The sequence below is a fragment of the Parasteatoda tepidariorum genome, chromosome 2, assembly GCF_043381705.1.
Source record: "Parasteatoda tepidariorum isolate YZ-2023 chromosome 2, CAS_Ptep_4.0, whole genome shotgun sequence".
Taxonomy (NCBI): domain Eukaryota; kingdom Metazoa; phylum Arthropoda; class Arachnida; order Araneae; family Theridiidae; genus Parasteatoda; species Parasteatoda tepidariorum.
The window spans coordinates 42,132,136-42,159,967 of record NC_092205.1 but is presented as its reverse complement, the minus strand read 5'-3'; the positions used below and the strand labels follow the sequence as shown (position 1 = coordinate 42,159,967).

Here is a 27,832-nt window from a genome sequence, read left to right as displayed (position 1 = left end):
AAGTTAAGTATTGATAAAAAAAAAAGGTTCACTTTACGAAAACGACGACTGATAAAAAAGAAGAAGAAAATGTGTTGCACCAACCTTTCAAACATACAAAGGTAGTCGCTTATCATTTTAACATTCAACTTCTACTCTTAAACAGGAACCCTCTAAATCGTGACTAAAATAATAAAAATGATATAAAGGATTATAAACTTGCATGCTCTTATAATGTAATTGACTACTTAAAAATTGATCTTTTCTTTGTAAGCAGTAATAGTATATAGGGAGAATAATGAAAGAAATGTGAATAAGTTATTATATTTTTCCATTTTAATAATTATATTTCGATTTTACGGTGAAAAAAATTCGGGTAAAAATGCCGTTCTATATGGTGGTGATATTTCAGGTAAAATAACAAAAAGGCATAATTATGGTTAATAAAACCAAAATATACGATACTTAAACCATTCATTAGGTAATTTTTCCATTTATTCACCGTAAAAAATCCCGATCAAAATTTTTAAAAATGTAAAACACTCATAAAAAAATCGAAAAATGTCNAGAATGAGTTCGTTAATAATTAAGTAAAATACATGAACTTTTAGTAATCATTTTTAAAGTGCAACTTGAATGAAAACAAGGTTCAAATAACATTTTGATTACGGTGCTTGACATGATAACACTAGCTATTCTGATCCATCATTTGTGTCGACCGTAAATAAAGGGTTAATCAAATTATTTTTAAGGTTTCACAACTTGCGCAATATTGATCAGCATACACGGTAAAAAAGATTCTGGTAAAATTTCCGCACTATATGGTAAAGAAAGTTCAGGAAAAACAAATCTGGTTAATAAAGCTAAAATATACGTTTCTTAAACAATTTTTTGGTAATTTTTTCATTCATTCACTGTAAAAAATCCCGATCAAATTACGGTATAAAGTGCCGGCAATAGAGTGCATCTGTAAAATAAAATTTTACTGTAAAATCAATTTTTAAGGTGAAAATTCTATACCGTTATTTTTTACAGTAATGTTTGTTTAATTAGAGGGATTTTACTCGAAATATTACTTTAAAAATTACAGTATATCAGTTTTTTTTTTTTTTGTTCCGTGACATGAAAATGGATTTTGATGTAAAAAAAAAAAAAATACTGCACCCTGTGTGACGGGACATTTTACCATAATTTGATCAGGAATTTTTTACAGTGTACAGTGAAATAGAAAAGTAAATTTAACCGAATGAATGGTTTTTATGCCACGCTATCATGATAAAATTTTATCATATAAGCCAAATTTTTTTCGCTCATTACAAAACCATATTTTATTATTTATTTCACCAAAATCATTACCAAAGCGCATTGGAAAAACTTGCCGAGCTTTTTGGTGTTCCCCCAGAGCCAGAGACACGGGGTTTTTTTGTCAATGTGTAGCTAAGTATACACTTCTGCTCCCGAAGAGTTTATTTTTCAGCTCTATAATTTTCGAAATAAAAGTGAGGAGCTGGAATTTCCTATATATTTTATAGGCTTTCCCATGAGCTAGGTTGCGAATTTTCCTCGAAAAAAAAATTTAAATTCATAAAAAATTTCTTCTATTTTTCAAATGAGATTTTGCTGGATTGAAAAGCGCGTCATGCATCGTGGGAGAGAAGAGGTGTGGGACGGACGGAAAACACTCATAAAAAAATCGAAAAATGTCAACCGACACAAAAACAAATTTCATGTTCTTAATATTAATTTATTTTTTGTAAAAAGAAAAACTCAATAATGCTTAATTTTAAAGTAATCTATTTCCTCAAAGGAGTTCATTTTTAAGAATTTTTTTGCTAAAATATGACTAAAATTATGAAGTTATCTACCCATCTATAAAAGCTAATTTGCAGCATAAAAAGTTTAATAATTTTAAATAATTATACTTTATTTTTAAAAAAAATGAATTTCTGGGTTTTATTATGACTTTGATTTTGGAAAATAAATGTATGATTGGCATTTTAAAAATAAACAATTCATATATTTTAATAAAAGTAATAAAAAATTTTGCTGCCAACGTAATGAAAGAAAATGCTATTTATTGAATATTCAGAAACTAAACGAGTAATGCATTCAATCATGAAAATTACAGTTTTAAAATAACAAAAAAAATATTTACTAAAAAAAATTATTTAGCTAATAAACATAGGTGGACGCAGACAAGACTTTCACTCGCAAAACTTGATAAGTATGAAACTATCACATGCATGTAAAATGTGCAATGTGTTTATAAATAAAATTTGTAATGTGTGAAACTAATACGCCGTCGTAAGACATAAAAAATACTCGTAAAATAAGGATTCGGACAACAATAATTTTCTAGCGAGCACTTATTCCAACAGTCTGAACTCAGGAAGATGAACTTAATATGAAATTTCATTTCAATTGAAGCGTTTCCTCTATAATTCCAAAAAATATGTTGCTTTTTTCTGAAAATACACGAGTCTGGGCTGTGTTTAGTGCTTAGATAATTGAAGATATGACCCCGTATGCCCTTTTGTGTTTGCAAAAATGCCACCTGCAAATAAAAAAGGTAGACTATTTCATCCCCCTCCCCAAAACAGGTGGAAAATATGAACAGAGCAGAAAGACTCACATGTAATTAGAGTGTATTCGAACAAATAGTGCAATTCAAGATTCAATTACTGGATTATTTTTGTCCTCAACTTCGACAAAACTGACATAACATCTTTGAATTAGTTCGACATGTTCACAAAACATACATTACCCTTTTAATAAGTGATTCTCACTTAATTGTCAGATACTTGAAAGTAATTCTATAATCTTCGTAGAGTTTTTCTTTATTTTATCTTTGTACAGTGAGAAGAAAAAGAATACATCTCACTGTGAATAATTTTTATTCTAATGATCGGATATTTTTTTAGTAAGTGATTCTTATTGGTTTGAAGGGTAAATTATAAGCTAACTATTTACTGTTAATGACCCGAATGGCACGGTAGGCAGGGCGCTGGACACACGTTTGTGAGATCGGAAGCTCGAACCCAGACGGCCAAAGACTCTCCGTGTAGTAAATGGTGACTGGTGCACGTTAAATTTGCCGGGTCACAAAGTTCTCCGTGTTCCCATAACAATACCCCTAGGTGTACTGAATTGGAGATCGTTCGTTCTCTGGTTCAGGTAAAAATTACGATCTAAATGGGCCGCCCTATAAACGAGTGTGACGTATGGGTGTGGTAGAAGTCGAATTCTTGGCCATAGATGGCGCCACTGCAAAAAAGGAGCAATCGCACCTCCTCTGGTTGAATGGCCGACGACAACAGCAGAATTTACTGTTAATAATTAATTAAGTTACAGAATTCGACACTATAGCATATTTTTTCTGAATAACCACCGTTATAAAGTTTCAAAAAAAGTCATATATTTAAATTTTCACAAGAGCTATTAGACCGAATTCATTCAAATTTCGTATTTTGTTATCCAAAATTGCATAATTTAAAATGATCGAAAAACGTGTAAAACCTAAAATAAAATTAAAAAAAAAAAAAAAAAAAAAAAAAATTAAGAATAAATTTAAAAGTAAACTTTTCTTGTCTAAATGAATTTTACAATGAAGCGTTAACATTTTTGATTCGCCAAAAATGTTTCCGAAACATGGCGAATTATACAAAAATGAAATTAACAGTGATGAAGTAACAACAAACTTTCACTGTTCTCCTGACCGAATTACTGGAACCATATTTTTCAGATTGATGCAACTCCCTATATCTTATGGCTGAAGAATCAAAATTCGCCGATAAAAGATACGTTTGTAGTTTTGTAGTTTTCATCAAACATATTTTTCTTACTTTTTTCATTATATTCTATTAATCTAGGTCAAAGTGAGTGAAAAATATCATAAGTAGAATTTTAATAATTCGTAGTTATGAAATCGGGATAGATAAGCACATGTGTTCCTTAGCAAGTATAGACTTGTATGAAGTATGGGCATTCAAATTTACACTTATTAGCAGTTATTTAGATTTAAGAGAAAAAGTTATTCATCATTAAAATTTCTTTCATTTACGAAATTAATAATTGATAAATCTATTAATATAAATGGAAAAAAATTAAAACAACTTTTTTTTTTAACATTTTAGTACAAATAAATATACTTTGTATTCGTAATGTACTAATATATATTTACAAATACATTAGTACAAATATACTTACAAATATACTTTAGTACAAATATATTTCCGAAAATCTAAGAGATTTTTTAGAAACTATTAGGCTTGTTTTTTGTAATTAAAAAACACCAAAATACATTTTTACTTATATTTAGAGAGATACTTATACATTAAGAGAAATAATCTACGATCTAGTTAATTCAACAATCTAGTTTAGTAATCTAGTTAATTCAACAATAAAACTAGTATAAATACGTGGCAAGATTTAGTTTAGCATACTGATTTAACTTCACCGTGCAAAAGAAGTTTAATTTTTCAATGTATTCAATGCACACAATAAATTTTTAAAAAAAGAAGAAAAAAAAAGGTAAGAAAAGATTGAAAAAAGTGACCGGTTGTTTATTTAATGAAATACGCCACTTTTTTTTTTTTTTTTNTTTTTTTTTTTTTTTTTTTTTTTTTTGACTCGCCAAGTGACGAATATTTTTTTTTTTCAGGTCTCGGGTCAGTTTTGGTCAACTTCTTTTTCTGTTGTCATTAAAATATCCGTTTATGATTTTATTTTGCATATCTATTTCTTCCATTCTTTCTACTTGTCTTATCCATTGCATTCTTTCATGAATTTCACGAAATCTTTCTTCTCAATTAAATTTTTAATTCGCATTATTTCCTCCACATTCATTTTTCAGAAATATCAAATTATTCTTATGAAACGATTTTTATTGATTACATTTTACAATTGTAATCGGAATTAATTCCCAGATCAAATTATTTTTGTTTTCTGGTATCTATTATATAACTTATAAGCAGATCATTAATGAAGAATAAAAATTATAAATGCATGCTTATTTGAGTGGAGAAAAAAAAATTTATACTAAAATAATTAAAAATTTTAAAAAAAGTAAAAAGCATTATTTTTTAATAAAGACGGATTATTATTACTAATAAATAATACGTAAAAGACTTATTATTGATCACAAATATGAACCAATTTATTATTATTAGAAATATCGATAATTTCTAGTTTAAGGGATATTTTTAATTTTGATAGTTAATTTCGAAATGTTTTAAGGAAATTAGAACATTTCTTTTGATGACAATAAAATTCTTATCTTTACGATAGTTAGATTCTTTGCGATATGAAGTTGAATTTTATTTTCAGTGCTTTTAAGAGCATGTTCTAAAGAGCAAAATACTAAACAAAGATTTATTCTCGAAATTGGAAGGGAAAAAAAACACAATTAAGAAAAATTAACGTTAAAATTGAAGAATGGCATCAAGTAGAGTATTTTTATTAATCAACATTCATGGAAGAAAATAAATTCAATAAAAAGTAACATAAAGGCAAAATTTTAAAAATCATCATGTATCTTTTTTTTTTTCCTTTTCTTTTTTCCACACCTGTCAAGCGTAAAGTAAGAGATTGAGATTTTTTTATTTTTTATTCTTTTGTAAACAGAAGGAATAATCTAATAATCACATACGTGAACAAGACTTAGATTAGATTCGAAAATAAGTTGTTGAAAAAGAAGGAACACCCATTATCAAATCCTTTTGTGATGCAACAAGAACTAGAAATGGTTTTTTTTTGCCCTTTATTAAATATTTCTCTTCACTTGAATTTATTAAAACACGAGATGGTTCACTTCTGTTAGTAAAGTTAAGACGATTCTGGTGACAATGTCATTATATATAAACATTGGTCATTCATTAAGCATATTTTCGAAAATTGTTGATTAATGAGATAAACTCGCAATTTTTCAAAATTTGTAATTGATTAAAAATACATTTGTAATTAAAGAAAATGTATTAACGTGTTAAGCATATCAGCCAAAACAGTTTATTAATGTGAAGAAGTTTAGTCTTTTTGTAAAATTTGATGTGAAATGATTTTGATATGCATTGTAAACGGATTATGATTAATGTGATGATAAAACTCATTAGTTAAAAAGTTATACTGTCCTTCCCTGCTTTTACAGGGTGTCAGCTCACCTTAAGAGGTCACCATACCCCCCACGGGGGAAACTTTTCGTCGCAAATTCTCTCGTACCTCCATTACTAATTTAAAAGAAAGAAAAATTGAGTTCAGGTAAACCTAGAGTAAGTCATGTAGTTTCAATTGCTAAAAAAAAATTTCAAAATATCGAACTATAAACAAATTGTTGGAAGAGAACTTTTCCATTGCGTAATCCTAAGTTATCTTCGTATAATTAATTTTCATTTTTAGATATTATAAAGTGCCTTTCGACAATAACTCCATGGCTTATATAAGATTTGTCTGAACTCACTTTTCCTATATTTTAAATTTAAAATTAGGTGAGAGAGAATTTGCAACGAAAAGTTTTACCCACGTTATGGCCTTCTCTTAGCGAGTTATGATTGCTAGCTGAAAAATTTTATTAATCTAACGAATAGCTTGTAATATGTAAAAATAAATACAGGGTTATTCATAATTCCCTCCGCCTGTAAACGCCATTTTTCCTTACTACAACTGGCTTCAGTGGTACATGTTACTGCCATCTACCGGCAACTGCTTAAATTAAAACTTGAATACTTTCGGAATAATTTCATATGTTCTTTTTTGCCGTATTCGTCTTCGTTTTTTTACTATAAGGCTTCGAAACCCCGGAGGGAATTATGAATAACCCTGTATATTAAAATTATGCATGTTTGCCAAAACATTTAACTGCATACAAATGCTGCACACTAATCGTACTTATACATTGTTTATGTTTGCTATGTGAAACTGCATTTTTTATTTTGTTTGAAGTTTATAACATCATAATGCTCTATAAACCATAAGTACTGTATTGTTATGTTATATTTGTTCTTTAACCCTTTCGCGCTGACTGTCACAAATACGTGCCAGCATAAAACCGTATGGTAAAAAGATAAAACTGGTAATCAAAGTATTTCTTTAGCAGTTTATTTGTGGGTGGAGTTATAATTGTTTGATTTACTTAAATCGCAATTACTTTGTTCAAAACAAAGCTATTTAGTTATACTTTAAATTAACATTGATTATGTGTATGATTAAACTAACAATAATTAAAGTAAAAGCAAAGTAAGTCTGTCAAATTAGCAACGACTACATTTAAGTTACCGTTTTTTATTTAATTACAACTTGATTCTGATTTTGTATGCTTGCTTTTCTGAATCACCCTTTCCCAAGGGGTTAATTGTTTTTTAAAACTATTTTTGAAAATTATGCTTGATTTTAACATTTAAAATCACGTCCCTCCCTTTCTCATGTAGAGAGGGATTGGATATTTATAAAATTAATATATTAATATTTACTTTCAAACATATAGATTTTAAATTCAAAGTGCCCATAATTGAATTTTACATTTGTGAGCTATCGTTCTCATAAAAAGTATATGGCGAACATTTAGGAAAATTAACAACGCGAAAGGGGGTGGAACTTCTCAATTGTTTAGGGTTTGAATATTTTAATCATAAATTAGGTAATTTTCGAAACATGGAGAAGGGATCAACAGGGTTTTATTAAGTAATAAGTTTTGTTTTGTGTTTGTTTGAGAAACTCACTTCGCACTCTTCACAACCGGTTTTTGCTTATGTTCAGAACATTGAAACAGCATTATGAGGAAAATATTTACTTTATGAGCTTAAGCTCGGTTAACAGTTAACTCAGTAACGCCACAAAATGAAAATTTGACTAGTTGTCCATTGGGTAGTGTCATAAAGATATCCTAAAATTTCATTTAAAGAAAAAAAGTAATAAATAAATAAACAGTTCCAAAAACAACCGCTAGATGGCGATCACCAGTCGTCATTTCCCTACAACTTTGCCTCTTAGTTCCCTTGACTTAAATCCTTGTAAATACTGATTTAGGAAAAACCTCAAAGACTTAATATGCTGCTACACATTCTGTCTTCGGATACCCGTTTACAAAATAGTCAAATATAGCTTAAGCTATTTCACGCTTCCAGATAGTAGCAGACAATGATGAACTTCTTATTGATCTTATTATTATTCTGTTTTGTCAATAGAAGATCATTGAATTTTGTATGTTATTAATTGTTATCAATATTTTCTCTATAAAATTACTAAGTCGTTTAGTTTAGCGGTTACAAATTAGAAGGGGGTGTAGGCTCATGGCAATCCTTGATCGCCCGCCGCCAGGAGTGCTCTCTAATATCCCTTGTTGTAACTACTTTTTTTTTTTTTTTTTTCAAAATTATCTTAATTTAGATTTAAGTTTATGTATTTCTTTTATTGATTATTGGCAAAAATTGCATTCGAATAGGCTCAGAAATAGCTTTATTATTATTATTTTTTTTAACAATGGATTTGGTGACTAATTTAACACTAGATTGCTTAAGGAAGTCATTTTGACTGTTTTTTAATTTAAATTAGAGAAGCAATGATGTATATAATGACACAATCTCTTAGAATTTTGTGACTTTTCGTACAACATATAAATTTTTTTTGTTAATATTTACGAATAACTTGTTATATAACTGTAAATAATATAAAAAATATTAAAAATTAATTTTAAACAAATTTCTTTACACGTTCTTTCACAATCCAGTCATTTTGACTGCTTTTGGGCAATATAGGTATATACTAATTTTAAGTCCTTCTAGTGTTAATAAGCTCGCAAATCATTGGATTACGGATAAGACAGCTATTTCTGATTCTTTTTTAATGCAATTTTCGGCAATAATTACTTAAAAACATAACCTATGTTAATTCAGTGAATAAAAATAATAGTTCGGGATGAATAAGGAGGCGCCCCTAGTGGCGTCCGATGACATTTCTGCCATGTCGTTAGGCGCTAGAGTAGAGGAGATCCTTACGATGTCCTCTACTCTAGCTCTTTACCAAGTTTGTAAGCGTTGTATTGAATCACCCTGAAGAATATACTATCTAGAGGTGGCTTTAAAATTGATTCTATTTATTTATTTACTTACATAGATAAAATTCTTATTATTTCATTGCGACATTTCCCAGTTTTCAGGAAATTCTTTTACACAATTTTTTGCACTAATTGTTCACAAACGTTAATTTCAACAAAGGACACCCGTGTGCTAAAATATTAGGTGGACCGGAAAGTAATGTCATTTCGGTGCATTTGATATTTGTTATCGAGATTTTATTTTTAATCAATAATATTTTCACCCTCGTTAGCAACAAACTTTCAACCAGGCCACCTAATAGGTAACGTGGAAGTAAAGGCCGGAATAGTTAAAGGCCGGATCGTAAATGAATCGAAAAGGATCGAAAAAAAATGAATTGGTTTTTAAGATTAACGAATATTCAATGCGCCGAAACGACATTACTTTCCGGTCCATCTAATATTTACAATATTTTATTTTGAAACTATTGTACCAGTAATAATAATATAATTAGACGAAATATCGATCTTAAAAAAATTAAATTTCTCCCTACTTCCCGCTGTATATAATATCAATATCTATTTTTAAATGACCAGATGCTGATATTATATAAATATAATACAATATCTTTTTATAAAGAAAATAATCTTCATATCCAAATGAATTTCGAACAACATAAAATTAGCTGTAATATGTATTTAAAACTAATGAGGCATTATTTAAATTTTAAAATAATACTTAAAAGGAACCTCAAACAATTATAGTGTTGTAATTTGAAGCTAGCAGTTTATAATTATCATAATTTTCAGCTGATTACATTTACTTTAAATGTAAACTTAATTGCCCATAAAGAAAATTAATTTAATACTGAATTTCATTTCCTTAACTTTATTCATTTCAAATGCTGTCATTTAACAACAGTCACACTATTTCAAAACTAATCTTTAATTAAGAAAATGAAAAACATTTTGTTGCAAAATTTTAATTCAGTAATCTTGTTAAACATAATTACATTATGCTTTCATCATCTTTCAATTTATTTTCTTTTTATCAATACTTGATTTAATCATTGATTAACATTTTTAAAAATATCACTTTAAAAGATTTGTTATCTCAACTTTTTGATGATTAATTGCCGTAAAATCGATAATTAACTGTTATCCATAATACACCGAATTCTCTTTTAGCAAACATGTTTAAAATGAAGCAAAATTTCCGAAAACAGAAAAAACGCTATCAAAATTATAATTGGTTAATCTTATTAAACATATATATATATATANTATAAGTATATATATATATATATATATAAGAGGATTTAACAATTGGTTAGCACTTAAAAAAATTACTTTTGTTCTACTTAACTTTCTAATAGGTAATAATTGCTTGATAAGTTACTATCTATGATCCAAAATAAAACGATTTTTCTACTTTCAAACTAATTTAAAATTTCGCAAAACATAAAAATTCAAAATCTCGCTATCAAAATTGTAATTGATTACCTTTTTTAAACTTATTTGCCTAATGCTTTTCATCTCATTTCATTTTTTTTTCTTTTTATGAAAAATATATTTATTAATTCGTTTAATACTTAAAAAATCACTTTTAAAGCTTTATTCTACTTATTAAACTTTTTGATAAAACATTGCCCAATTGATAACTAACCGTGACCTAAAAGATAACGAATTCGTCCGTAAAAATAATTAAGATAACCTTCCGGGAAAGATAAAATAAAAGGAAAAGTATAAATAAAAAATACGATTAGTGTCTCGCAAATTTTTATCTGAATAAATTTACATTTACTTCTACTCTTAATTATTATTTTTATTTTTTTAAATTTTATCTCTTTAGAATATGATTAAATTACCTCCACTAAATACTCATTTTTGTAATTTGACTCTGTTATAACTTAACTTTAATTGTAATTTAACTTTAAAGAACTTATTAATATTTCTTTTTAAAAAAATACCTATCTCGAATTAATGAAAAAGGAAAAATGAATTTTTTTAATGTTAGGCCTGTAACGAAAATTTGAACCATATTACCATCTATCTTAAACCTTCTTAATTTCGATCACGTGATATTTATGGTTCAACATGATTGGACCGTCGCTACATTTATATAACGTTTTTACATTACTTTTTTTATATTATTTTCTTTAAGATTTAATTTTTATGTACTTTTTTAAGTTTTAATTCAGTTTTCAAGGATTTATTGATATTTTTTAAGAAATACTTATGCCGCTTTGATCAAAAATAAAAAAATATTTTTTTTTTTTAATGTTAGGCATATAACGAAAATTTGAGCCATATTATCATCCATATTAAACCTTCTTAACTTTAATCACTTGATATTTATGGTTTAACTTGAATGGACCATTGCTANTTTTTTTTTTTTTTTTTTTTTTTTTTTTTTTTTTTTTTTTTTTTTTTTTTTTTTTTTTACGTTACTTACTTTTTTAAGTTTTATTTAATTTTTAAGGATAAATAATACTTTCTTAAAGAATATCTATCTATGGTAAATTAAAAAGGAAAAATTAATATTTTCAATGATAGGCCTGTAGCGAATATTTGAACCATATTATCATCCATATTAAACCTTCTTAACTTTAATCACTTGATATTTATGGTTTAACTTGAATACTACTTTTATGATAATTATTTTTTTTTAACATTTTCTTAAAGAATATCTATCTATGGTAAATTAAAAAGGAAAAATTAATATTTTTAATGATAGGCCTGTAGCGAATATTTGAACCATATTATCATCCATATTAAACCTTCTTAACTTTAATCACTTGATGTTTATGGTTTAACTTGAATACTACTTTTACGTTTTTTTTTTTTTTTTTTTTTTTTTTTTTTTTTTTTTTTTTTTTTTTTTGCGTTACTTACTTTTTTAAGTTTTAATTTAATTTTTAAGGGTAAATAATATTTTTTAAAGAATATCTATCCCGGGTAAATTAAAAAGGAAAAATTAATATTTTTAATGTTAGGCCTGTAGCGAACATTTGAACCATATTATCATCCATATTAAATCTTCTCTACTTTGATCACGTGATATTTATCGTGCAATCTGAATGGAAATAGTCAATATAATACCAAAGTAAAGTTGCAGCAAACCCGCACGATATTATGGTTCAAAAGTGAACTGATTTGAAATATGAAATTATACATACTGAAAATATACGTATGTCTTGCAAATACTTATTAATATGGAAGGGCATGAAGGTGATTATTTTTAAACTATATACTTTTAAAAAGGATTAAGTACTTAAAGCAACAATAAAACTGTAACCCTACCCCTTTTCAAAACCCATATAGTGTAGCGTGACGAATGAGAGGATAATTACCTTGAAGAAAAATATTTTTCTCACGGAAGCTCGCTCAAAGACCACACACGCTTGGCTCAATTTCGTTCAGAACTTGCTCTCAGTATGATTGTTTCCAAAATTTTTGATTTTCGATTCTTCAATGAATAGTTCTTTTAAACAAGAAGTATTTTGGTTCATAATTATCAAAAACGGATACTGTATAAACAGTTTCTTTTTCACGTAATTTTGTAACAAAACAAGGGTATTAAAATATATGTTCTTCACTATGCGAAGTTAAAAAATCTAGTTTGTTATATATATTGCTCATTTTTCAAGAAAATTAGTTTTATAAATGCTATGGAGCTCTGAATAGAAAATATGCGAGAACTGAGAAATTATAATTTAAAAAATAAATAAATAAATAAACAATTTTAAAAAAAGCGTTGTTACAATTAAAATGAGATTCTTTCTCTCTACTAATTGAAAGATAAATAAATAAATGCTACTTCCGTAACATTTTAAGTCAAGTTCTTTCTTCCAGATTAAAATAAGAAATTAAGTTCCACTTCTATTAAACGTCATATTCTCTCTCTTGATTAAAAAAAAAAAAAATATGCACAATGTAGTAAAAAAAAAAAATTTTTATAAAAGTTTAAATTTTGTTCACATTCTACGTAAAATATAGTAGTTATTTCACTAGTAATCTAAATGTTGACCTTGAAATAACATGAAATCTACGTATATTTTTGATGAAAATTGAAAATAGTTTTTAATCAAAGTTGAGTTCTTCTAGATTTCGAAAGATCTGAATATTGAGTTTTAATATGCTGTTTTTTTCACAGCTATTTTGCGATTTCAAATTTATTTTAAATTAAAATTTACGTTTTCAACCTCAAAAAATTTAAGCTTTAAGCCCATTTCTAGACACTTGAATGTTTTGAAAGTTGAATGTTTTTTTTCTTGTAAATATGAACCTAGTTTAAAGCTCTTTTTTTTAAATCGGTGTCAAAATTTAAGTTTAAAAAAAACGAAATTCCGAACCGTTGGTTGAGAGGCTTCTCCCATTGAGGTAACCCGGGGTCGAATCCGAGCGATTGCTGAGCTATACGAATTCCGCACCCGGTTCGCACCGACTAAAAATATCCTCAGAGGTAATCAGATCATGGTTTTAAGTCCCCTTGCCGTCAGGCTAACCATGAGTGGTTTTCGTGGTTTTCCTCTCCTTGCAGGTTAGTTCCATCAACAAGTCCTCTACGAAAACAAATTTCTCCTAATACTTGATCTGGGAGTTCTCTTGTCTTCTGGATTAGGTTCAAAATATCAAGGTTACGGAGTTGAACATTGGTCGAAGCAAATTCAAATTTGGGTCGTCTGTTCAACGACGGTTAAAAAATAAAATAAAATGTTCTTCTGCCCTCTTGTCTGAAGAATCCCTGGAAATATTCATCTAATCGAGAAAAGCCCTAAATATGTTTTCTTTTTTTCTTTTTTGTTTTTGTACTGTATTTTTTCCTATATGGACATAACAAATATTTGGATGTGAAGGTAGAAGAAAAATAAATGGAATAGAATAAACTGCCGAATGTCATCTTAGACTTATCTAGATTTCATGGTCAGGCTGAATGATTGATTTACTTTCGCTCGCTCGCCAAATCCACTGGGATGACGTCTTACAAAGAAAAATCAAAGCTTTTGTGGTATGTTTTCTTGATCACAAATCATTAATGTCTTCATATCGACATTATAAATGTGACGGTTATTGTTGGATCGATATTAATTATTTAATCACTAGTTTCAAACATCTAGTTGTGAATAACATCAAAATGTTTTTAAATATATAACAAACTTTCTTTAAGATGTGTTTGAAAAGCTAGAAATAAACGATATTGTTAATCCGACCACCAATTCATGTATATATATTTATATAATATTATAGCTTGTAACTCTATTTCACTGTATAACATGGAGACTGGAGGAAGGTATTATATTTAAATTAAAGAGATAGGGATCTTCTATCTCATGTAAAAAAGGCTACTTTGGATGTAGCGTTTCTCAGAAACTGTAGAATCGATTATCAAAAAGCTTTGCTTCGTTCCTCTTTGTAGTAAATTTTAAAAGAAAGAGTGAGATTATGTTTTGACATTTTTATTTTAAGTCACATAATATTTATTTAAGTTTAAGATAAATTTTTTATTCCATTCTGTAGAGGATTCGATAGAGTTTTTTCTGAGAAAATACTGAATCGATTATCAAAAACTTAGTTTTGTTTTCCTTCTTATGGTGCTCATTTTAAGGCTTTTTTTTTAAATTTTAAACTGATGATTTTTTTTTATTCATGTCTACAGTTAATTTTTTAACAAAAGAAAATTTTCCATGTTTTAAATTTCTTTTTCGAATTACAAAATAAATGTTGATTTCTTTTTCTTTTTGCTTATAGAATAACTCTTTAAAATATTCAAAATGAGTTTAAGATTCTTGCTGAGTACCTACCTGGAAACGGTGCTAAGGTACAGTTTGCTGTAATGATACTACTTTTGGAAGAAGCGTGTTTTGTCCTAAGCAGACCAATTTTTAGGTTATCGTGAATAAACAAACTGCTTAGAAACTGAAGCTGGTGTGGTTATTTCGATTAAATTTTCGGTATGAGCATCTTAAATTATTTTTTTTTTCTTTAATGAATTATTTGTTTAAGATACAAATAAATAAAATAAAAATTTTTAAATGGATTTAGCACAATCTTAAAACATTGTAAGTGCAACCGCTTTTGCTCTTTTGAACGTTTTGTTCTACTTGCCCAAAAACTAAAACAATTAAAAACTTGAAAATATGAATTACTGAAAAATGTTCACAAAATATGATGGAATAAAAAAAAATCTAACATTTTATTAACTGTTAAACTTTTAGGGGAAAAAATTACTGCGCTGGCTGCTCTGTGTCCCAGGAAAACGCAACAACAAAGTTAAAATTTAACGTGCTGAAAAAACGGCTAATTTGTAATCGTTACGCGTGTTTTCCGCTCGAAATTTAAATTTGTATACAAGTTATTGCTTTAAGTGCTTTTTCACGAGCTTCTTCTCACTTATAAACAATTATCATTTTGCTTACGTTGCAACAAAAAGTAGGAGCCTTTTTAATCTTCTATTTTTATTTTATAAGCTTGCTTTTTTTTATTAATGTGGGGCGTAGTAGTCCAGAGGTTAGATAATCGAACTCCGTGCTAAGTTCGATTCGACGCCGTTAAGACAAACTAAGTACATACGTTATTCCTGCTCGTAAAATCTGTAGAATCGGAAGTCCTGTAGTCAGTTCAAGCGGTACCATGGTTACAGGGACTAGGAGAAATTTTCTATCCCCTACAGATCTATGTCGAAATTAAGGAAGCTGAAGGCTAAGAGGAATGAAAAGTTGCTATAAAAATTTTAACTCATTCAAAAAGAAAAAAAAAGGTTTGAAGAGTAATTACTATATGAATTGCATTGCCAAACGAAATTAATGGAGGTATATGTACTAAAAACAATCGTATCGAGATTGAAATTTCAAAAAATAATCAAAAATTAACAAAAAAAGATGAAAATCATATTTTAAGCAAAATATTTTCATTATTGTTATTTTTCTTTCACGCATTAAGGCTTACATAAATCAATCGATAAATATATTACCAAATTGAACAATTTATTGTGAACCATCATCATTAAAAAATATACTCTTTGTAAATGTCCTAGATAAATTATATATCGATTGACTCTGATGTCTTAGTAGTTCAAATCTTATGAAATCATGTTTTTGGCACTTTTGGAATCCCCCCTTCCTTCGTCACTAAAAATAAACTAAATGAACTTATTAAACTAAAAATAAACTAATTAAATTTAACATAAACTAATTAACATAAATCCTCTCCCATGCTTACACAAGAAAGTCGCATCCTTCTCCTTGATTTCATTTTGACATTTAGTGTAGTAACCTCCCGCCCCGCCTAGGAGTCGGGGAACTGGTCTTGCATCAGAAAGGTTCTGGGTTTGAATCCCGGGCAAGGCATGGATGTTCTTTCCTTCTTTTTACTATCTGTTCTTACTGTGTGAGTAACGTTGGCCCACCTAATATGTTGGCCTTGAAAAAGAGTCGCCAACAAATCTGCCCATCAGTAAGACGAAAGGTCATTCTCAAGGTGGGTATTGGAAAAAAAACAACAAAAAACTCTAGTAATCCAATTTTGGGATTCAATTCAAATAAAAGATATAACTTCGAATAATAATAATAAAAAAATATGTTTAAAAATTTATTTCATACAAATTTAAATTCATTAAAAAATAGATTTCATAAAAAAATTGCATAAAAGTTTGAAACTATTCGAAGAAATTTTTTTTCTAACTTTTTATTTTTTAAATATAGCCCTTATTCCAAATTTGAAAATTTTCAGAATGTATTTATTTCTCATATTTTTTTGTTAAATTTACTTACAGAGNTCAAATTTTTCTGTTGAATTTACTTATAGAGCAAAAAAAAAAAAATTTAAAGAAGGAGATTTTAGAGTCTTTTGTAAGCATCACTTCCACCCTTTCCTCTTTGTTTTCAAAAATATGCAAGTCAAGTCACAAACCTTCTCTCCCCTTTGGTAATTACGAAATATTCAACGATCCCTAAAGAATATAACTCCCCCCCCCCACACCCTCGCAAGGATGTTGATGGAAAAAGGCAATTCTAGCAAAATAAGTACCTGGATACTATGTAATCCGTTCGTGAAAATAAAAAGTAGTTGCCTTCTGAACTATATTCTTCTTCTAATTGTAACTAACACTTGCGCTGCCACACAAACGAAAGAAAATTTAGTTTCCATAACACCACATATCGGATAAAAATTATCCTCAATGGTAGTTAAATCGTAGGTTCGAATTGTCATCGGAAAAAGATGGGGAAATTTTCATGGTTTACCACCCCTTGTAATGCTGCGTAACTTCCCCCCCCCCTCCCGATCAAACTCAACTGCCCAGGGGGTGGAGACAGGGAGGGAAGATTCAAATATTCTTTTAATCCTTTTTATTTAATTTTCCCAAACAAACCGATGGCGGATATTTATTCTATTCGCCAGTATCTTTCGAATCATGCAAAATACAAGCCCGTCATCCAATCAGATTTTGAGATATGAGGTGTTCGGTATTTTTGTTTTTTTCCACTCCTTTTTTTTTCTCATAATATTATACGAATATATTCCACAGTGAACATTTTTTGAAACGTAGTTTACTATTATATATTTTTTTCTATTTAGATTTTTGATTAATATCTTTGTTTTTGCGTAATTTACGTAATTTGTTTTGTGTTATTTACGTTAAAAAATATTTATCGTCATTCGTATCGGTTTGTATTAATTTAAAACTGCAATAAAACTAAATTTTAATAAATCAAAAGACAGACAAATGTGCAATTTTAAATTACTTAGTCAAAATTAAAAATTGTTTAATTGTATTGCCTTAATTTTTATTTTTGTTTTTTATTAATCTATAGAAGTTTCAAAAATTATCTATCCCTATTTCTCCTAATCTAACAAATCAATCACTTTATTTTCAGTCTTTTGTGAAAGGTATAGGCGCATCGAATGGTTCTTTATCGTCAAAAGTTAGTTGAGTACAAAATCATCGAGAAAATGAAAATCGAAAATTTAATCTAAAAACCAAGATAGCAGGACAAGAGGTCTCTTAATACTCGTCTTCAGAGTTGTATTCAAAGTTAGGATTTGAGAAGTATGATAGATTTTTGACCCTATACAATCTAAATGGCTCTAACTATCGTAATACCCGTAGAGCCTAATAAGAAAATTAATTACGTAAATATCCTCAGTGATCATGGCTTAGAATCCCCTTGTCGGGAGTCTAATCGTGTGGGGTTTTTGTGGTTTTCCTCTCCATATAACGCAAATGCTCGATCGTTCCATCAAAAAGTCTATCTCGAAGGCCAGTTTGTCCCAATGCTTGATCTAGAAGTTCCCTTGTCTTTTGGGTTAGGTTCAGGATTACAAAGTTACGAATTTGAACATTGATAGTCGTAAACTCAGAATTGGGGAGGCTATTTAACGCTGGTTTTAAAATAAAATAGAATTATTAACTACCACCAAAATTAAATAAGCATCATTGGCGTCAAAAGTGGTATCCTAATTTTTTGCGGTTTTCTTAAAAATATAAGTATCTCTTTTACACTATTTTTACTTTTTACTACATAGCTTTTTTTTAGAAATTAGTACTTATTTCCAAAATTAAATGAGCATCATTGGCAATCAGTAATAGTGTGACGATTTTTTCACGTTTCTTAAATTACGTAAGTACATTTTTTTTATTTTTTTTATTTCAATTACCGTTGATCTATAAATGTCTAGCTTCATAAAAACAATTTTAAAAAATTATAAAAAAAAAATTAAATAAATAAATAAACACTCGATTTCAGATAACTTTAGGAGTACTAGTTAGCTGACGTAGTCCGCTTATGTTACCAAGTGTATGTTGATCTTTGAGTTAATCTGATAAAACGAATAAAAAATAATTGAGTATTAAAGAAGGTGCAAAAGATTCCTTTTTATCGATGAGAGCTACAAGCTGAAAAACATCACAGATTATTTAATTAAAATATTTGTAAAACTGAATCGTCTGCAGTTTAAGTTATTTCAATAATATTCCATTTTTCCAATGTCTCCCAAGTACGATTTATTTGAAATTTTTAAGCGATTTAGATCGGAAGTTAAAATTGATCCTTTCATCTACTGTCAAGAGAGACACACAGACAGACAAACTCATCATTTCATTAATATAAACTACCAATCTCAAAGAATGATTCATTTTTCGCACCTTTATAGATTTTCGTTCATTTGTTTATTTTCAGCTAACATGAGGAGATACCGAATTCATCGCCATTGTGAATAAAAGGTAGGCAGTTAATTACCTTTTTTTCATCAGTGAAGACGAGCTTAAATTAGGAAATTTGAAGCAAGAACTTACTTTCTTTGAATAAACATACCCTTTTTTTTAACGAATTTGGATCTTTGTCTGTCAAAATATGGGGTAATTTCATAATCTGGAAAATATGGCTTCAATAGTAAAGGCACGTGAGATGCCTAACGTTTGAGTCTTATAATGTTAATTTTACTCATTTACACATTTTTGCTCATTACGCCATATATATGGAATTATATACGCTATATATGTGACTCAACAAATTTTTACACGTGAGTATAAAAACTATTTGTCCAAAGATAATTTTACGCAAAAATATTTGATAATTATTATTATTTTTTAATTATAATACTTAGTAATAGTCACAAAATTTCATATTGTAAGGTAAACAAAGTTTTACATCATTTTACACTTAAGTAGTTTTAAATGCCAAAATACAAAATATGAAAGAAATTAGTCGAATAGTTTCTGAGTAATAAAATTTCAAAAATCTTATTTTTAAACTTTTCTTTTTCAAAAATTATTCCACTGATTACCTTAAAATTTTAGATTTTGTATTTGGATTAGTTTATAACTTGCAATAAATAGAACGTTCTCAATTTTAATTTAAATATATGAATTTTTAACCTTATAAGTGACAAAAAACTATTGTTTCAGGTGATAATAGTCTTGGTATCTATAACCTTATAAGTGAAATATTATGCACATACATTAAGTTCATTAATACATGATTAGAAATGCTGAAGAAATCAGACGATTTATTTAATTCCCTTTTAAAGCAGTAAATGGAATTGAATAACGCATGGAGCAATAGAATGTTCTTAATTTTCCCTTAAGCAAATAAATATTTAACTTTTCAAACGGCAGGGAAATTATGTTTTGGATAATAATACTCTTCGTATTTATACCATTGGCTATTGAACGATAAAACACGTAAAATATACACCATTTATTAAAACACGTTAAAATATTTTGTAAAAATATGTGTCAACATACGAGTAATTCAGACGGTATATTATTCAGTCAGATGGCTAACTCATTTTTTTAACAATACATAGAATAGCCCGTGTAACAATAAATAGACTGCTTTCAAATTTTCCATAAGCTAATGAATATTTAACACAATAAATGACAGAAATGTTATGTTTCGGATAATGATAATCTTTACATCTGCGGCCTAAGCTACTGAACGATACTACATATATATTTTAATTTATTAAAACATGTTTAAAGTTTTTGTAATGAATTGCGGTAATAGTCGAAGAATTCAGACAATATATTTAATTCGCTTTTGAATAAAAGGAATTATCTAGGAAAAGTGATTCTTAATTGGACTGGGGAACGAAACAACTGACGTGTAATAATTTATTAGGAAATGTTTCTGTTTGGGCTGAGAGGAGGGTCCTCACTAGCTTATTGATCTCAGAAACAAGAAATGAATAATGTTTATAAGTTTACTTCAAGTCAATAAAAACGTTTCGAATACCATAAAAAATGGTTAATATATTGATCAAAATCAGTTATTAGTTTAGATGTGTCAAACTGAAGGAATTGTTATTTAAATAGCAATGTTTTAAGAAGGGATTATTTACTGTGCGCGTAGACTATCGCGCAACGTCATCCGGGTCAGGGAAGGTGTGACGCGGCAGGCGCTGCTTCTGTTGTGTGTACAGCCGCCATTGCTGAGCGAAAAAGTGGGATTGACAGCAGTACAATAAAGAAGTGTTTCTAGGAGAGTTGTTATTAAATTTTGAAGATTGCCAAGTTTCCGGATATGGATATGTGATCGTGATTAGTGTGTGGTACGCGGTGTGTGATCGCAATGGATTATGCGACAGTGCCTCATGGATAATAATCGCTGAGAATATATATATATTTTTCTTTTTTTCCCCTTGGATAACCCATGGAGGCCAAACAGAGGCTAGGGGGGACAACTGGCAACCGACGCCGCCGTGATCGTGCAGCGCGAATGCAAAAGCGACAACAACGGCAGGCTGCCGATATTAGTGAAAATGAAGAAGAGTCACCCCCTGTTCGACAAAAACGACCACCCACTCGTAAAAAAAGAATTAAGGAACCTATTTTCCAAGAGGATATTGTAGATGGATTTGCCTTCCTCTGTTTCAAGACCTACGAAGATTTAGAGGTGAGTACCACCCCTCTTTCTCCCTACCCCCTCCACATCTACCTATTCTGATCTTTGTTTCAAACATCACTCTAATACATCATATTTTTCCTAGATTATTTAAGATCTATTATATATGTCGTCATTTCTCACAAAATTGTTTATTAATCATTCCATTTGTTGTAACAAAAGGATTTAAGCAGGCAGTTCATGGGATGTTTTTTGTTGACCTCTGGACATATCTGATTAGTCTTTGTCGATTAGTTAAATAATCATGTATTTCAGGCGATTTTCCTTTCTGTTCTGCTATATTCTTAGACTGTTAGATTTTATATGTTAGTTTTGTCACATTTATTTGTAAGGCAAATTTTTTTAAAAAATCTTATTATTGTTTGTGATCATCAAAATCAGGAATTTTGAATCGTTTGATATCAAGTATAACATTTTTATTTTTCACTTAGTTCTTCGTTTGATAATTTAAACAATCAATTATTGAGATATTATTTGGTTGATCTCTCCTGTTTGCCCAGCTGATTTGTAAACTCTAAGAGGTGAACGAATTATTTTCAATCTTATTGTTATTAGCGATGATCAAAATTAGGAATTTCAAATCGTTTGATTACAAATTTTACATGTTCATCTTTCAATTCGTTCTTAGTTAGCACCGATTATTTAATAAAATAGATCAGTGTTCCATTGTATTTTCTTTAAAAAATTTTTTTAAAATGCATGTTTACAAATGCCTTGATATCATCAAATCAGCTAATTAAAATTCCAATTGATTCCGAACATCTTCAGTTTTCCTTTATTTCAATTTTTATTCTCATAAATTCATGACAGAATTTGCAACAAATGTCAACATTATAGATCGATTATTGTTTATAAACAAACCAAAGTTAGATTGATTGATCAAGTTGATTTGACACCTAACTATTTAAGATATCCATGTTGGTAAACAATGCAGGTTACAGTTGTCAAATTAGATGCGATCTTATTTATATTTCACTTCATTTCTTAAGTAATTTTATTTAGCTTATATATATTATAGACATTTATCTAATAATCAATTTCAAATTTTATACAATTCTAAAACAATTCTGAATATCAAAGTAATTAATGTAAACTTACTTCCCAAAACGTTATTGTCAAGAAAGATTTATTATTAAGTAAATAGAAAATAGTTTTATACTACTATTAACAGTATATAATGCAGTTATTTTTTAATATAATATGATTCTACATGCACTTGCTTGGTACTTGTAAAAAATCTGATTATGGATATCTTTTAACAAATGATTATGAATATAGTAAATGAATGTCAACTAATGTGTAAGATGCATATTTATGAATGAAAAAAATTGTTATAGCCATTATTTACACAGATTTACTTAAAGTTAATTTCAAATTAGTTGTTCCATTTTTTAATAGCCATTGTCAGGAGAATTTAAGCGTAATCAAACATAGTTTCATTACAACTTATTGTTCTATAATTTATTACTTCTATTTACTTTCTTCTTACTTGTAAAAAGCTGATTGTCTATTTAATGAAATGATTATAGGTATAGTAAGTAAATGTCAAATACATGTAGGTATATTTATGTTTTTTGGCCATCATTTATAAATTTTCAGTGCAAATTAAAATGAAAGTTCCATTTTTTGAAATGTTTCGGTTTATTAAGTATAGTGTTTATTGTAACTTTTGGTTGAATATGTTTTTAAAGAAATTCTGTACTTCTGCTGCAGTTAAAATTCAAATACTTTTATTAGGTACTAAGCCTAATCACTGAGTGCATGTGTTCCAAATCTTAGTTTTTCATAAATTTTTTTTCATCATGTTCTTTGTTTTTTTCATTGTTTCTATTTTTTTCCAGTAATTTTTTGATTTCTTGATGGATGTTTATGTTTTATTTGTTTATTCATCTTTCGTAACTTAAGTAAAAATGTCTTGTATGCTGTGTAAATAAATTGTAATAGTAACTTAAATATTATTTCATATATTTTAGATTGAATGGTTTTAAATTTTCTAAGTTTTAAGTGAAAAATAATTAAAAATGCATAAAGTAATTTTTAAAATCTAGTTTGATTGTATTTAAGTTGTACTCAATTTCCCTTTGAAAGTTTATTCATTGAATTCTTCATTCATAGAATTGTATTGTTTGGTATCATTGTATTGTTTGGTAAATAGCCACAATTTTTATGTAAATTAAATTTAAGTTGGGTGTTATGGAAAATTTTGTGAATGAGTTGATCAAAAAGCTCTGAATTTAGACTTATTAAATAAATAAATTAATCAAACTTTCTGAGCTCACTATAATGACAGATAATAAATCAATCTTTATTTCTTCTATAATAACAAATCACAGTGCAGCAGAGATAAAATGTTTTTCCTTAACATTATCATTAAAAAAATTATTATCAATTGCTAATGATAATTTCCAGATTTTTATTTATAATTTAGATTGATATAAACAAAGCAGACATTTAATGATGAATTCTTGGTTGACTATTCAATTTTTAATTCTTTGAAAGAAGTGTTACTATTGAAATTAATCTAATTATTATGTGCCAGTGCTTTTGCGATTGTTAGAAAATAAGCATCAAAAATAAAGATTGCAGATTATGCTCCAAAAATTATACCTTATGTATTTTTGGGTTGCTATGCTACAATATAAATTATCAATTATGATTGTGCAATGAGGAAGATTTTGGAAATTAAGGAAATCCTTTAAGTGTAATTTTGAAATACTTTAATAATTTTTTTAAAGTAAAGAATTAATTAAAGATTTAAAAAAAATCTTTTTGAAAAAAAGAAAAACTGTTTTGCTTGTTTTTCTTTTTCTTTTCTTTCTAAGACATTGATTGTTGGAGAGAATAATTTAAGCCAGATGCTCTAACAAAGTTAGAGTAACTATTAACAATCTCATCAACTCTAATTTTGGAAAAGTAAATTGATTAATTATCTGTTTTTTATAATTGAAGAATTTAGCTTTTGAGGTCTGGAAGTTGTTAAGGATGAGTAGAATTTTTTTCATTTCTTTTCCTTGATTGGCAATAAGGTGAAACAATTTATTACATCCCTATGAATCTGTAGAGTGTTATGAAATCATTGTAGTGTTATATTGTTTAGTGATTAACTCCTCAAAGCAATTTTAAGTTTCTTTGATTTTAGGCTATTAGAATTATATTTAATCTTCAGAGAAAAATATTTTGAATAGTTTTCTATAATATCAAATTCATTTTTTAAAGTGATCTAGTATGTATTATGTATTTATTTTTTTACTTTATTGTTTCAAAGGTTTATATTATAATAAAAATAAATTGAAAGAACATTCTGTTTTTAGTAACCAGGCAATTTTGAAAATAGAAATTAAAAGTATAAATTTTACATTCATATTTTCAGTGATTTAGCTAATTTTATAAGTAAACATGCCTTAAGGATAATTTATACACAAAAATATACTATAATAGAAATCTTGTCCTGAAACATCTCTAAATTTGTGGATTCGATTTCAATTCATTATTTTTTAGATCCTAAGGAAGCAACTTAAGATATAAAATAAATAATAATTTTATAACAAGCGGAATTTATTTATTTATTTTAAAGAAAAAGCTTTTTAGGAGAAGTGCAAAGTATAATTTAATGAAAAAAAATCATTATTTAATTTTTTCTATTCTTTCATAAACTTTTTAAAAGAAATTTTTAGTTTTAATTTCAAGGATCATTACATTAAAGCAAGCTTTAAAAACTTCAGTTTCCCTATTAATACTTAAGTTTTATGAACTGTATTTTATTTAATTTTATTTGAATTATGTCTAGTAATGAAAGTATTTTTTTTAACTATTACAAAGCATATTTAATAAATAACTGCACTTTAGACAAGAGTGTTTGTTTATATAGTTAGTAAAACTCAAAAGCAACCTTGAACATAACTAAAATATTGTTTTATTACTACAAAGGCTAGATAAATCTGTATTAGAAAGTGTTTCCTTATTGTTGTTTTAATCTTTTTTATTTTATTTTATTACTACTTAAATACAAATATTAACATTCTATTCTATTACGTGTCGTTAGTATTTACTTAGTATTTTTTATTTAATAATGAAATCATAAAAGCAACTATTTAAATTTCTATCAGAGTATATACTTTATATAATTGAAAAAAAAAATAAGTCATTTCTTCTTATTTTTAAATCCTCAGTTTCACCTGCTTACTAAAGAAAGGTAAAAGATTAATACAATCAATTTTTATTCCATAGATTTCCTACCTGTAAAACAATATTACCTTCTTTTTTTTAACAATGACATTCTGAACTTAAGCCATTGATTCATCCACATATTTGTTTGTCTTTGTCTGGAAAAATTTGTTACATTTCCTGTTTGATATGCTGAAAATATAGTCTTAGTTGTTTTATTGCTTCATAGCGCTTGGGTTCATTAGGTTGACACTAAATAACATTTTTGCTAAAGGATTTTTCTCACTATAGTTTGTTCTACTCCAATTTTAGAATTTGTTCTACCTCCCATCCCCACATACACAGCAAAAAAATTAATGATGATTGCATACATAATTATTAAAATGTCTGAAGTTATTTTTTTTATTGTTCGAATTTTTTCTTTAAAAAAACAAAAAAGCATCAAAAATGTTTTTTTTTGCACTTAATGATTTTTGATTAAAATTCATTTATATAACAATGAGCTTTTTTTTCAAGAAATACCACCATAGTTGAATTGTGTAAGAAAGTTAATGTTTAATATTTCACTAAATGCAATGTGATACTATTTAAAATTTTAATAATAATAATATATATAGCAATGCACATGTGCAATTTTTTAAGGTTTTATTCGTAGCGTTTTTATCCATGGTTAAACCATCAAAACTCATGCATGTTAAAAGCTTGTTAATATTGAACAGGAAATGCATTTAATGCAATACTGAAAAATAACTTGTGATTTCTAAAAATACAATTTTAATTAACAATTTCTATTAAAGCCATTATGATCTTTTTTTTTTTACATTTTTATTTTATCTTTTTATTACCATGGGTAAATTAATTTCACTCACAACGTTCCTTGTTATTTAATGAATTATATGTCCCCTCGCTCGAATCTCATCTCTGATTTCAATTTTTATTCTCCAGTGTAATACGTCTCTCTAATTACACATTTCCCTTTCGCCTTTTTCAACCTTACTTAGCACATTAGTGTTACTCAAAAGTAAGTGCTTCAGAGTTTATTAAAAATCATGAGGTGACTCCATAATAATTGGTATTCGGATGGGCGGAGCTGGCGTCTTTAATGTTATAGCTCGCCAAGCATATGCCAAGATAGCTAACATTTAGCTTCTTTATGTTGTTAGAAGCTGCTGCGGAAAAAATCCTAGTTAACCAGCAACTTATTTTTTTTTTTTTCTTTCAGCAGAGAAAGGATATTGCGATTTGAAAGAGGTCATAGCTATTTAGACGAATTCAGTAGCGTAGCTAGTTAAAAATAAAGAAAATTTTACCGGAAAAAAAACTTAGATATTGTAGTCGAGTAGATAATTCTTATTGTTAGGTTATTGCTGCTGCTTCTCCTTTCTTTTATAGTTAGTTAATCATTTTATCAACATTTTTTCTATCATTTTATTTTTTGCTATTGTAACCTTCTTTTTAAATTTTTTATTAATTAATAGAGCATCATGCTAATGTTTTAATTTGTTTCTGCTGTTAAAAGTGTTGTAAATTGTATTTTTTAAAAATTGTTTTGCTTTTAAATATTAAAAAAAAATAATAACTATCAAATAATTGAAAACAGTAATTATTTCTTATGAAGATTTTTCTGCTTTAATCCACTTCTCAAAGTTACAACCCATTAAAAATTTTCTGCACTGTATTTATCTACATTAACATTTTGTACTTGAATCATTTATTAGCTTTTTATATAATACTTTATATTTTATTACTAATAAAATTTTATCTAATAAACTATTTTACACCTTATTGTTCTAAGTTCTAAATTAAATCAACATCATTTATTGAAGAAGAGTTATTAAAATAGTATTAGTAGCAGTTGAATTGATAATTGTAATCAGGATTAATTTAATATTTAAAACACTTGTAAAAAATTTTTTTTGCTGGACAACCTGGCCTCTTTATTGGTCCTACTTATATGCGTGACATGTTGATCAAAATCTATTTACGACACATTTTTTAACCAAAAATTAAATGTCTTAGACAGTTTTATCACATTATTTTTTTCCTGTCTGCATTACATTGCTGCCAACTTTTATGATTTTTGCTTAAGATTTTTCATAGTAGTAGTAGTAGTTAAAAAAGCAGAGTAAAAGCATTTTAAAGTTATTGACAATTTTGTTTTATATTTTGTCAGGCTTTTACACATACAGGACATTATTTTCAGAGTCCTTATTACATATGATATTTTAAATTTTTGATGTTGTTAAAATTGTGATTGTTACGG

At 27.6% G+C, this 27,832-nt stretch overlaps 1 protein-coding gene across 2 annotated transcripts in view; it reads left to right on the top strand.

The window, feature by feature from the left end:
- The first annotated feature begins 20,873 nt into the window (after positions 1-20,873).
- LOC107449833 (uncharacterized) overlaps positions 20,874-27,832 on the top strand; it is a 202,884-nt gene continuing 195,925 nt past the window's right edge. For both annotated transcript variants that reach the window (XM_043042340.2, XM_043042339.2), the window contains exon 1: positions 20,874-21,396. In XM_043042340.2, coding sequence (XP_042898274.1) covers positions 21,154-21,396 — 243 coding nt within the window. In that variant the 5' untranslated portion in view covers positions 20,874-21,153. The remainder of the gene's footprint in view (positions 21,397-27,832) is intronic.